The sequence below is a fragment of the Schistocerca gregaria genome, chromosome 2 (genome assembly GCF_023897955.1).
Source record: "Schistocerca gregaria isolate iqSchGreg1 chromosome 2, iqSchGreg1.2, whole genome shotgun sequence".
In the NCBI taxonomy this organism is placed as follows: Eukaryota; Metazoa; Arthropoda; class Insecta; order Orthoptera; family Acrididae; genus Schistocerca; species Schistocerca gregaria.
The window spans coordinates 813,309,741-813,324,072 of record NC_064921.1 but is presented as its reverse complement, the minus strand read 5'-3'; the positions used below and the strand labels follow the sequence as shown (position 1 = coordinate 813,324,072).

At 44.7% G+C, this 14,332-nt stretch overlaps 1 protein-coding gene across 3 annotated transcripts in view; it reads right to left on the bottom strand.

Annotated features, from left to right (window-relative positions):
* Nucleotides 1-14,332, bottom strand: part of LOC126335125 (uncharacterized) — a 173,074-nt gene that overhangs the window by 150,965 nt on the left and 7,777 nt on the right. For all 3 annotated transcript variants that reach the window (XM_049998082.1, XM_049998083.1, XM_049998084.1), the window contains exon 2: nucleotides 3,018-3,251. In XM_049998082.1, coding sequence (XP_049854039.1) covers nucleotides 3,018-3,251 — 234 coding nt within the window. The remainder of the gene's footprint in view (nucleotides 1-3,017; nucleotides 3,252-14,332) is intronic.

Sequence of the window (14,332 nt, the reverse complement as noted above, 5' to 3'; positions counted from 1 at the left end):
TGGGACTACTTGAAACCAAGAGTGTACGTGAACAAGCCCTGCACAATAGATAAGAATTCCATTCGTCAGAAACTGAAGGCGTGGCGAATGAAATGTAGGAGTCGCCCGTATGTAACTTTCAGGAGAGGATCCAAATTTGTGTCTGGAAAGAAGGACATCATCACAACATTATTTTCCGAACCTAATTAAGGAATTCAGATTTCAAAAATCTAATAAAAAAACTATTACTGAATGCAAGATTTTCTAACAAAACCAGGATTCAGTTATTCATTAGCGAAAACCTTGCATTTCCTTTGAAATATCTCTGCGTAATTCACATACTCTAAATCCTGCAATGCATCTGGTAGCTTTCTTTTGCCATTTACGGGATGACAATTATTGAACTATATGAAATAACATAGTCACAACTTCAGAACTGTTTGCGCTAGGACTTTCAAACTGCACGGTTGGCCACCGGACATAATGGAAATTAGTATGCGCGGCACGTCATCATTTTGGAAGATGATTTCAGCCCTATTATCCATAGTGACTCTTAATTCGACAAGATGTGGTTCATGAAAGACGGATCTCGATCCCGTCGAAGCAGAAGAGTGTTTGATGTCCTGGAGCAGCACTCTGAGCACCGCATTCTGCCCCTGAGATACCCAGAGACCAGTGGCAGAGGCCTCGATTGGCCGCCATATATTCCGGGTCTGAACACACGCGACTCCTATTTGTGGAGCTATATTAATGACTACATTAAAGACAAGGTGTAAAGCACTCAGGAGGTCTCCACAGCATCAGTACCCGACACTTCAGCGGGTCATGCAGAATTTCGCTATTCGCCTCGGCACATCATCGCCAATGATGGCAGGGGTATCGAACATGTCATAACCTAAATCCGAATCTCTATAGTGACTTGAACATGTTGAATAAAGTGTGTGCGCGTTGTAGTTTGAAACTAAGTTACGTTTTTTGTGCCTATAGTTCAACAATTGTAACCCTGTAAACATGAGGCGATAGAATTACCACAAAGTAGTATCCCATAATTAAAGTTGTGATGGAGGAATGCGAAATGAGCATACAGTTGAAGTTGTTTTGCAGACACTGATCGCCGGCCGCGGTGGCCGTGCGGTTCTAGGCGCTTCAGTCCGGAACCGCGTGACTGCTACGGTCGCAGGTGCGAATCCTGCCTCGGGCATGGGTGTGTGTGATGTCCTTAGGTTAGTTAGGTTTAAGTAGTTCTAAGTTCTAGAAGACTGATGACCTCAGATGTTAAGTCCCATAGTGCTCAGAGCCATTTTTTTATACTGATCCATAGCTTGTGCACCTGACAGTCTGCCACATAACTTTCCTTTGTGGCTATCCTAGCTGAGCTTTTGGGATATATTAAATCCTAATACGTTGACTGCCAAAAGGTTACGATTTTGTGGTAATAGATTAGGACTCTCGACCGCAAACAGATGGACGAAGACGCATTGATGGCAGAGACAAGGGAGAGGTTCATTGCACTCTAATCCTTTTGGGAAGTGACGTCAAAACGACGTTTCTTCCATAAAAATCCATGTGAGCTAAAAAAAACTCGATAGCAGTGAACAAGAGAAGAACTTTAGAGACACCATATGGGATTTACGTATTTCGTTGCTTTTGTACTATAACTTGCGTGTTACGACAGTTGCCGTTTCAGGGCAACGATGCAGTGAAGATTCGTCACAAACCCGTCACTACTGGTAAGTTTTTCTGTAATAAAATGTCCATTAATGACACACTGGCCGTAAAGCTTTCAGAAGATCCGATGGTGAAATACATTGTTGTTGAAAGTTATATGTGTGGGTTTGATTTTGTGATTTCAGTATGATTAAAAAACGAAAGATCAAATTGTTGCGAGTGAAACGAGCAGCAATGACATATATATTCCTGTTTGTCATAAATGCTTGTTTTTTTCTGCATATGTCTCGATTTCCGAAAGTCCACCCGCACACGAGAGAAGCTAGTGTGACTTACTGGGTCGACTGCTATCCAGTTTGGCGATGGTATCTAGCATACGCCATGGTGACGTCACTTAAGACTTAACCGAAAGCAAACGTAGTTTCTCCCTCGTAATTTAGTGGCTTCGCCACCGGCGGCTCTAAATACGCCACATGACCACCGCTTGGAGAACTACAAAGATGGCAATATATACATGGTCGCAGAGCGGGCTAAAGTGAGTTTTCTTTGGGCAGCCGTCCCAAACAAATCGCTAGTTCTGATCGTAACTCATCACTCCGTTCCTCTGGAATCTGTCGAATTCGTTGTCTCTCCCTGCAGTCCTGCAACAGTACTTTGGCTCTGTCAGCAATTCTCAGTTGCATGTCTCCGTATCACTATGGCCTAGGTATTTTAGTTCATTGATGAAACTTATTCGCGTTATTATCAGGTGTCGCTGATTTCATCCTGGGACAGGCGCTGGATCAACGTGTCAGATACTTCTGCTTCAATTATCTTCTTGTGAACTATAATTTTTCGGACCCAATGACCCAGTGACGTACAATACGTTTATGTTTTATGACTAGTAAACACTTTAAACTTTTTATTTGATGCTGTAAGTTGCAGCATTTCCACTTCGATTATGCTAACAGAAAACATCATCAACTGCTTTTGATGCTTGGTGTAGTCATATACCATTCTGACTCTACTGTACCAAAGAGACACATCCACTTCATGCATTTCAGACATATATTTAGTTCGCGTTATAACCTGTGTGGCACATCTTTTTTTGGTTTTAATTCATGTCTCATCACGAGCTCTGTACTTAAACTACATTTGACCACATTCCATTCAAGCATTTTGATGCATCGTATCCCCCCCTAAATTTAGAGAACGAGTGTGTAAGGTGCTTATTATTATCTACTGTTTCAAATGAATGTGTTTTGTCTTCAATAACTACTTCTCTTACCTACATGTCTTTAATCCAAATAGGTGAGTATCTGATACCAGCACCGCTATCATGGAAAAGTAACTGTCTTTTATGTTACCGTAAGACTTCGTAACTGTCGTACCTGCATGGTGCGGCTACTCCTCTGGCCGATTTCAGCACTAACTCTTTCCCAGAGCACTTTGATCACCGATTTTTCCGGAGAAAGATGCAAAGATTCGTACTCTGTCTTCTTGAACGTGTCGTACTCTGTCTTCCTCAAACCTTGAAACTGATGTGGCGCGATCGCTTCTTCGTCTGTTCCATGTGAACGAGAGTCTAAGGAGTCATCCTCTGCCGTTACTTCTTTTGCTCTTGGCTGAAAAGGGAAATAATGAAAATTCATTTAATAGGTGACACTTGCGTTGGATTGCATTAGTATAATTATTATTTTATTGGCAAACACTGCGTTTTTGCAAACGGCAGCCGTATCCAGGTCCGAATAGTGTTAACACTAAGGTTTTTTCCCTCCAGTTAGTTCTCTCTCTTGTATGTGATAGAGTCGTCTCACTGAAATTGCGCAGTCTGTTAACCACTCTGGAAGATTCACGTCTACCTTTATAATCTCCCGACAAAATCTATTCACCCAACCACTTACACGAGAAATAAGAAATTTAAAAAAAGCGTATTCCGCAAACTACGTACTAATGGAAGTCACACATCGAAGTCTGAAAAGCTTTTAAGGGTGTTACAAGGGAGGCTGAGCTGAGAAATAATCGTTAAGAAAAATGTACTGCACGCTGCGCCGTTCCCGAGTTAATTAGTATTGAAGTTAGCCAACCTGTCCGTTGCGCGCGGCCGGCCGGGGTGTCCGATCGGCTCTAGGTGCTACAGTGTGGAACCGTGTGACCGCTACGGTCGCAGGTTCGAATCCTGCCTCGGGCATGGACGTGTGTGATGTCCTTAGGTTTAAGTAGTTCCAAGTTCTAGGGGATTGATGACCTCAGAAGTTTAGTCCCATAGTGCTCCTTTTTCTTTTTTTCTTTGCGCGCGAAAATTCTAGCAGCCCCTCACAGACGGCGTCGCCAAACATGTTCTTCCTCTGGTTTCCTATAACCGAACAAGAGAACGATAAGGAAATTGGCCATGTGACGGTAACAACGATCGATACAAAGCCGAAGGCCGAGGAGCAGTCTCATGCGCTATCATCTGCTCTGTGAAAACAACTGAAACTTATTGTATCTGGCAGGTTGCTTGAATTTCCGCGCGCAACGACCTGATTAGCTATCTTCAGCTAGCTCGGAAACGGCGCAACGTATACAACTTTCTCTGAACAGATACATCTCAGCACAGCCTACCTTGCAAGAGCCTTACAAGCTTTTGAGACTGTTTCTGACCACTCTGTATACAGGGTGGTCCATTGATAGTGACCGAGCCAAATATCTCACGAAATAAACGTCAAACGAAAATACTACAAAGAATGAAACTTGTCTAGCTTGAGGGGGGAAACCAGATGGCGCTATGGTTGGCCCGCTAGATAGCGCTGCCATAGGTCAAACGGATATCAACTGCGTTTTTTTTTTTTATGGGGACCGGCATTTTTCTTACATATTCCTGTAGTACGTAAAAAAATATGAATGTTTTATTTGGACCACTTTTTTAACTTTGTGATAGATGGCGCTGTAATAGTCACAAACATATGGCTCACAATTTTAGACGAACAGCGGGTAACAGGTAGGTTTTTTAAATTAAAATACAGAACGTAGGTAAGTTTGAACATTTTATTTCGGTTGTTCCAATGAGATACATGTACATTTGTGAACTTATCATTTCTGAGAACGCATGCTGTTACAGCGTGATTACCTGTAAATACCACATTAATGCAATAAATGCTCAAAATGATGTCCGTCAACCTCAATGCATTTGGCAATACGTGTAGCGACATTCCTCTCAACAGCGCGTAGTTCGCCTCCCGTAATGTTCGCACATCGATTGACAATGCGCTGACGCATGTTGTCAGGCGTTGTCGGTGGATCATGATAGCAAATATCCTTTAACTTTCCCCATAGAAAGAAATCCGGGTGCGTCAGATCCGGTGAACGTGCGGGCCATTCTATGATGCTTCGACGACTAATCTACCTAACATGAAATATGCTACTCAATACCGCTTCAACCGCACGCGAGCTACGTGCCGGACATCCATCATGTTGGAAGCACATCACCATCTGTTATTCAGTGAAACATCTTGTAGTAACACCGGTAGAGCATTATGTAGGAAATCAGCACACATTACACCATTTAGATTGCCATCGATAAAATGGGGGCCAATTGTCCTTCCTCCCATAATGCCGCACCATACATTAACCCGCCAAGGCTGCTGATGTTCCACTTGTCGCAGCCATCGTGTATTTTCCGTTCCCCAATAGTGCATGCATATTATGCCGGTTTACGTTAACGCTATTGGTGAATGACGCTTCGTCGCTAAAAAAAACGCGTGCAAAAAAAAAAAAAATAAGTCATCGTCCTGTAATTTCTGTTGTGCCCAGTGACAGATCTGTACACGACGTTCAAAGTCGTCGCCATGCAATTCCTGGTGCATAGAAATATGGTATGGGTGCAATCGATGTTGATGTAGCATTCTCAACACCGACGTTTTTTAAGATTCCCTATTCTCGCGCAGCTTGTCTGCTACTGATGTGCGGATTAGCCGCGACAGCAGCTAAAACACATACTTGGGCATCATCATTTGTTGCAGGTCGTCGTTGACGTTTCACGTGTGGCTGAACACTTTCTGTTTCCTTAAATAACGTAACTATCCTGCGAACGGTCCGGACACTTGGATGATGTCGTCCAGGATACAGAGTAGCATACATAGCACACGCCTGTTGGGCATTTTGCTCACAATAGCCATACAACAACACCATATCGACCTTTTCCGCCATTGGTAAACGGTCAATTTTAACACGGGTAATGTATCACGAAGCAAATAGCGGCCGCACTGGCGGAATGTTACATGATACCACGTACTTATACGCTTGTGACTACTACAGCGCTATCTATCACAAAGCGAAAAAACTGTTCCAAGTAAAACATTCATATTTCTTGACGTACTACACGAATATGTAATAAAAAGAGGGCGTTCCTATTTTTAAAAAAACGCAGTTGATATCCGTTTGACCTATGGCAGCACTACCTAGCGGGCAAACCATAGCGCCATCTGGTTTCCCCCTTCAAGCTAGACAAGTTTCGTTCTTTGTAGTTTTTTTTTGTTTGTGAGACATTTAGCCCGGTCACTATCAATGGACCACCCTGTAGACTGCCCGACAAAAAAATTGGAGCACCTAGAAGAAATGGTTGGATGTCAATGTAAAAACGTACAGATACACACCGTCGGTGGAAGCGTACAGGATGAAAGTTGCAGTTCTCTGTGACCAGTAGAACGGCCGCTAAAGAGAATTAATGTTGCTTGTATTTAGTGTTGTTACCAGGCCTGGTAGACTATATAAGAGACGTGATCACTGTGAAGAACACGGAGATGCCGCGTACTTGTAGAAGACCGCGCTATCAGCACCTGAAAGAATTTAAAGGGGTCTCATTAAGGATCTCTATTTGGTTAGCTAGATGAGTAGTGCGATATCCAGGTTTGTGAAGCATTTGGATGTAACAGTTGTCCCATGTTGGACTACAAGGGAACGTAAAGTCAGGAGTACTCATTGTCAAGTTTCTGGTCAACCATGCCTTACCATCACAAGCGAGGGTCGCCCTGTTGTGAACCAAGTGCATCGTAACACCTTCACATCTACGCCTACCATCCAAGAACGAATAATGATCCCTATGCAACGTTCGGTGTCATCCTCCACCATTGGCTGGAGACTAGCAGCAGCCGGAGTAGGAAATCATCGTCCCATGCATAGGCTGCCGCTTACACCCCAACACAAATGGCTGCGTTTGGAGGGTTCCATGTTGGGGAAGCATGGATTGCTGATGGATGAAGTCACGTTGTGTTCAGTGACGAATCGCTCTTCTGCACTACCCATATGACAATCGTCGATGAGGATGGTGGTGACCTGAGGACAAGTCCGAGTCTTCCAATGCTCTGGAGAGGTACAGCGGTATTACTCCTGACGCCATGGTGTGTGGAGCTATGGGATATGAGTTTAGCTCTTAGTTGGTAATGACGGAGGGAACTCTGAAGGCATAATGGTACATCACGGACGTCCTGCGTCCTCTAATGCGACGGTAACGTGGTGTCATTTTTCAGCGAGACAATGTTCGTCCACACAAGGCATTTGAGTCTGTGAAGTGTCTGCGTGACGTTGAGATACCCCCAGGGCCATCAAGATCCCCAGATCTGTCCTCGATGCAACACATGTGGGACCTGTTTGGGCAGAAATTCTGCCCTAGTGCCAGAGTCCAGGATATCAAGGACCAGTGACAACAGCTGTGAGCCATCACGCCTCAGGAGAGGATACAACGACTTCATGACACCATTTCAAACCTAATCAGTGTATGCATCCGGGCCAAGCCAATTCTTTGCACATTTGATTTGATTTTATGATCGCTGAAAGAGCATCAAATACCCTCCCAGCCCGTGAAGTTTTGTTTCGTTTCCTCTTCTCTTCTGGATGCTCCACTTTCCTCCGCCACACACCGTCAGGTGGCTTGCGGAGTATGGATGTAGATGTAGATGTAGTATTAGTATGTCGGCTTGAACACCATAGTACTTCACTATGCATGGTCCTATTGGATAATTTTATGGTGTTGCCTTCCTCTGGCCTTCGACAGACTTACCCAGACTTACAGGTTAATGTGAACTACAACCCTCAGTGAAAGTCGACATATTCCACATTAATAGTACATCGCCAGAGATAGAAGTAATGATTCAATTAGTGACAGATAAAATTCCTAGGACTAGTTAGGAGCAAACATGAGATCTCTGGATCCGAGATCTGGCATGTTAGCACTGAACCATCGAGCGCCACATATAGTCTCAATACACTTTCCTGGAGCGCTTCTACTTCTTTCCACCCGAGATAACACGCTTGTCCTCCCTATCAATAAATCTTCAATCAGTGACAAATTTCGTTTGACGCACCATATGATCGCACCTTCGTTGATATGTGTTCGTTTGGTACCTGAGTCAAATGCTTTTTGAAGTCAAGACACACTACATTTCCAGATTGCCTTGATCCATAGTTCCACGATGTCATGTGACAGAATTTTTAAAAAAGTGTTCAAATGTGTGTGAAATGTTATGGGACTTGGCTGCTAAGGACATCAGTCCCTAATCTTACACACTACTTAACCTAAATTATCCTAAGGACAAACAAACACACACCCATGCCCGCCTCGAACATCCGCCGGGACCAGCCGCACAGCCCATGACTGCAGCGCCTTAGATCGCTCGGCTAATCCCGCGCGGCGACAGAATTTCGATTTGAGTTTCGCATCACCTGTGTTTTCGTATTCCAATTATCGTGGAGGAGGCATTCTGTTCGAGACACCTCTTTTGTGTTCGAGCATTAGGATTCTACAGGAGATAGACCTGTATGAGATTGGACGGTAGTTTTTTGGACTACTTCTGTTACGCTTCTGGGAGATGGGTATAACCTGTGTTTCCTCCCAACTGCTGTGTACAGTTCATGATTCAAGGGATTTATATTATGGTTCAAATAGATGCTGATTCGCCTGAAAAATCTTTGTGGTTCCTGTTCTGCAATCCATCGGCGCTTGATCCTTGTCAGTTTTAGCAAATTCAGTTGTTTCTCTACACCACTAACACTAATATTCGTATCACATTTCTTGCAACTGTAATTGACTTTGTGAAGAATCATTTGAAAGCGAGTTCTACATTCCTGTTTCTACTTTGCTACGTCAGTTTCTGTTCTCCATTCATCTAAGACTATTGGAACTCCACTTCCATGCAGCAGATAGTCATTACATATGACTAATATTTCTTTTGGTTTTGTAAGATATCTTTCGATAAGATTCGATTACGATAGTCGCTGAAGGCTTCACGCATTGCTCTTTGGAGACTCACGCGCGTTCGTGTTTCATTCAGCATCTCTCTCTCTCTCTCTCTCTCTCTCTCTCTCTCTCTCTCTCTCTCTCTCTCTAGCCACTGCTTTCAGCTTTGCTTTACCGCTATTTTGCAGTAATCGCTTTTTCTTCATAGAGTCTGTTTACCACGTAGGGTGTCTCGCAGCATAAACTACCCTACTAGAATGAATTGTCCACCCTAACAAGACTCTCGGCTTCGTGGCTGATTGGAGTAGGTGTATCGACAGAAGCTGTCTCGGCGCAGTCGACTTAGTTAACCTTAGTTAGCAGACGACACTTTGTTTATTGGGTCTACAACTCGCAAACGAAAACGGACGTGGGATTAAAGATCACACGAACGTTATATGTAATTCGAATGTTATATGTAATTGACTTTGAAATGGTTTAAATGTATTTATTTATTCAATGAGGATGCTGTTTGTTCACTATGAAGAAAGATAAGGTCGGCAGCGACCGGAAACACGTGAATAACGATCAGAAGTTATAAATCATGTTCCGACTTCTATCGAAATACCAAACCATCTAACGACTTCTATCGAAATACCAACCACATCGAGAACGTTCTTAGTGTGAAAAATTAATACATATCCATCCAGGGCTTCGAGAATATTGTTTCAAGCCTGATTCACAGTTCTTCTTCGTGCTGCTTCCCAAGGGTAAAATTGTTGATATCCTCTTCGATATATGACGCGACTGCCTATCTATCTAGCTTACTGAACATGTAAACCTTTCTACTTCTTTTAGTTGCTCTTTGTACTATGAAAGTCGTCGTTGTTACAACTGCCTCATGGTTACTGACAACAGTTTCAGTATTCTCAAAGAGGTCAAGTTTATCTGTTGCCATTATATTTAATAGATTTGCATTCTGCGTGAGCTTCCTAACTATTTCTTCGAGGCAGTTTTCCGAGAAAGTAATTAGTATTATTTCGCAGGATGTCTTGTTACGCCACCCACTTTCAACACTGTAGTTATCCCAACTTACTGTTGGACGACTGAAGTATTTTCCAGTCAGAACAATATGGTTGGGGAACATTTGTATTAGTGGGCTAAACATCTCTCTAAAGTTTTTAGATGTATGTGGGGGTGAGTCTGGTGGTCGATAGCAGGACGCTGTTATCAGTTTTTTGGAAATTTGTGGTAAGGTCTTATGGGGCCAAACTGCTGAGGTCATCGGTCCCTAAGCCTACACACTACTTAATTTAACTTAAACTTACTTACGCTATGGACAACACACACACCCATGCCCGAGGGAGGACTCGAACCTCCGACAGGGAGAACCGCACGGACCATGACAAGGCGCCCTAGACCGCGCAGCTACCCCGTGCTAAGCTGTCAACTATGCTGCTTCGGTTTCTATCTTGGTGGTTTTGAGTTTATTGTTTACTGCAACAAATACATCACTTCTATTTCCTATTAGCCTCTACTTTCTACATACACTTATATTAAACCCGAAAACCTCGTCTCTGTCACTTTCGGCTTTTACTTAGCTTACTGTAATCACACACATCAAAAAAAGTTTTGCATCACCTAGGTTCCGAGAGTTTCGGAACCTGTACTAAAAATTGGAATAGAGATCAACATAAACATCATTTCCGCTCTTTTTATTGCCCATGGCTCAAATGGTTCAAATGTCTCTGAGCAGTATGTCACTTAACATCTGAGGTCATCAGTCCCCTAGAACTTAGAACTTTGAGGTGCATTCAAGTTCTAAGGCCTCCGATTTTTTTTCTAATTAACTACTCACCTGAAATCGATGAAACTGGTGTGCAGGCCCTGCAGACGTACACATTTTTCACAACGCTGACGCCATGATTCCATCGCAGCGGCGAAGGCTTCTTTAGGAGTTTGTTTTGACCACTGGAAAATCGCTGAGGCAATAGCAGCACGGCTGGTGAATGTGCGGCCACGGAGAGTGTCTTTCATTGTTGGAAAAAGCCAAAAGTCACTAGCAGCCAGGTCAGGTGAGTATGGAGCATGAGGAATCACTTCAAAGTTGTTATCACGAAGAAACTGTTGTGTACCGTTAGCTCGATGTGCGGGTGCGTTGTCTTGGTGAAACAGCACTTGCGCAGCCCTTCCCGGACGCTTTTGTTGCAGTGCAGGAAGGAATTTGTTCTTCAAAACATTTTCGTAGGATGCACCTGTTACCGTAGTGCCCTTTGGAACGCAATGGGTAAGGATTACGCCCTCGCTGTCCCAGAACATGGACACCACCATTTTTTCAGCACTGGCGGTTACCCGAAATTTATTTGGTGGCGGTGAATCTGTGTGTTTCCATTGAGCTGACTGGCGCTTTCTTTCTGGATTGAGAAATGGCATCCACGTTTCATTCATTGTCACAACCGACGAAAAGAAAGTCCCATTCATGCTGTCGTTGCGCGTCGACATTGCTTGGCAAAATGCCACATGGGCAGCCATGTGGTCGTCCGTCAGCATTCGTGGCACCCACCTGGATGACACTTTACGCATTTTCAGGTCGTCATGCAGGATTTTGTGCACACAACCCACAGAAATGCCAACTCTGGAGGCGATCTGTTCAACAGTCATTCGGCGATCCCTCAAAACAATTGTCTCCACTTTCTCGATCATGTCGTCAGACCGGCTTGTGCGAGCCCGAGGTTGTTTCGGTTTGTTGTCACATGATGTTCTGCCTTCATTAAACTGTCGCACCCACGAACGCACTTTCGACACATCCATAACTCCATCACCACATGTCTCCTTCAACTGTCGATGAATTTCAATTGGTTTCACAGCACGCAAATTGCACGCTGTTCAAGTAAGGAAAACGTCCCCATTTTAAGTATTTAAAACAGTTCTCATTCTCGCCGCTGGTGGTAAAATTCCATCTGCCGTACGGTGCTGCCATCTCTGGGACGTATTGACAATGAACGTGGCCTCATTTTAAAATAATGTGCATGTTTCTATCTCTTTCCAGTCCGGAGAAAAAAAAATCGGAGGCCTTAGAACTTGGATGCACCTCATACTTAAACCTAACTGACCTAAGGACATCACAAACATCCATGCCCGAGGCAGGATTCGAACCTGCGACCGTAGCAGTCGCGCGGTTCCGAACTGAAGCGCCTAGAACCGCTCCGCCACCTCGGCCGGCTTTATTGCTCATGAAAACCACACTTTGCATGTTGTACCTCCATACAGCGAGACGTTCAGAGGAGGTGGTCCAGATTGCTGTACACACCAGTACCTCTAATACCCAGTAGCATGTCTTATTGCATTGATGTATGCCTGTATTCGTCGCGGCATACTATCCACAAGTTCATCAAGGCACTGTTGGTCATAATTGTCCCACTCCTCAACGGCGATTCAGAATGGTTGGTGGGTCACGCCGTCCATAAACAGCCCTTTTCAATCTATCCCAGGCTTGTTCGATTGGGTTCATGTCTGCAGAACATGCTGGCCACTCTAGTCGAGCGACGTCGTTATCCTGAACGAAGTCATTCACAAGATGTGCACAATGGGGGCGCGAGTTGTCGTCCATGAAGACGAATACCTCGCCAATATCCTGCCGATATGGTTGCACTATTGGTCGGAGGATGGAATTTACGTGTCATACATCCGTTACGGCGCCTTCCATAACCACCACGTCGGTCCACATAATGCCATCTCAAAACAGCAGGGATCCTGCAACTTGCTGCACTCGCTGGACAGATTGTCTCAGGCGTTCAGCCTGATTGGGTTGCCTCCAAACACGTCTCCGACGATTGTCTGGTTGAAGGCATATGCGACACTCTTCGGTGAAGAGAACGTGATGCCAATCCTGAGCGGTCCATTCGGCATGTTGTTGGGTCCATCTGTATCCGCTGCATGGTGTCGTGATTGCAAAGATGGACCTCGTCCTGGACGTCGGGAGTAAAGTTGCGCATCATGCAACCTATTTCGCACAGTTTGAGTCGTAACACAGCGTCCTGTGGCTGTACGAAAAGCATTATTCAACATGGTGGCGTTGCTGTCGGGTCTCCTCCGAGCCATAATCCGTAGGTAGCGGTCATCGCTTTGGTTCACTCCGAGACGCCTGGACACTTCCCTTGTTCAGAGCCTATCCGGGCGCAAAATAACAATTCGGACGCGATCGAACCGCGGTACTGACCGTCTAGGCATGGTTGATCTACAGATAACACTAGCCGTGTGCCACCTCCATGGTGGAAGGACTTTAACTGTTCGGCTGTCGGACCTCCTCCGTCTAATAGCCGCTGCTCATGCATGGTTGTTTACAACTTTGAGTGGGTTTAGTGACATCTTTGAACAGTCAAAGAGACAGTGTCTGGATACAATATCCACAGCGAACGTCTAGCTTTAGGAGTTCAGGGAACCGGGGTGATGTAAAACTTTTTTCGGTGTGGGTTGTATTATATAAGCTCCACGGATTATTAGGAGCCCTTCAATCCCTGGCACTTTGTTAAGAATACTTCAGCAGTTTCCACCAGGATTTTAATGAGGTCGTCTATGGAGGAGGGTTGGAGGATGCGGTTGCCTATGGAGGAGGGGTGGAGAGACATTTCTTCGGACCTTACACTGATACTTTTGAGTCTCCCAGATCTGCCATTATCGGCGCTGGATGGGAAGTTCCCTAAGCAAAAAAAAAATCTTGTATGTACTCCACACACAGTTAGCCCTCTGGGTAGCAGCGTTCGATGTGTATTGCGGTCCCTGACCCATGTATGGGAACCATACATTAACATGGTTTAAGTCTAGGGAGACACAGCCAAGCAAGAATCTTTGAAGTCTCCGCTTTAAGCCTTCTACTCGGCTCACAGCCAGAGGACCCAAATCTGTTCTGGGGACAGTTTTGCAGATTGTGAACTCATTGTGACTGTGTGAAAAAAGCTGTTCTTCTCAAACCTCTATTCCAGGAGCTCGAATGATCCAAAAACACAGCCATCGTTCATTTCTATGTGCACCATATTCTACAGTTGGTTGTTCCCTCAATGGCTACCAGAACGCACTCATCAGCATGTTGGATGAGGACACACCCCTTGTTGCCATTTTTCTAAGGGGCGCCAATATTCGCAACACATTTGAACTGCCAACGATTTACAGACACCTGCGCATTTTGTGCTTGCTTCCGCCCTGTCAGAAGTCACAGTAGTTTTCCCAATAATCCAAGTGCGTTTCAAGGATTCAGTTACAGTTTCAGTGGAAGACAGCACCTCCAATTTGTTGGTTAGGGTATTGTACTCTGAGGTGTGTCTGGTCCCTGCCTTCGCTCTGTAGGGACCAAGGCTTACCACTGGACACGCCGCTCACAGAGAAGTGGATGAGTGGTGAAAGGTCCCGTTTTTCCTGCAGAGTAGGTGGCATCCATTTAGAAGATGGCACCAGGCGGTTATAAATAAAGTGCAGCTACTCTCGGAGGACCAGTGGGAGCTGCAGTTATCGTATGTC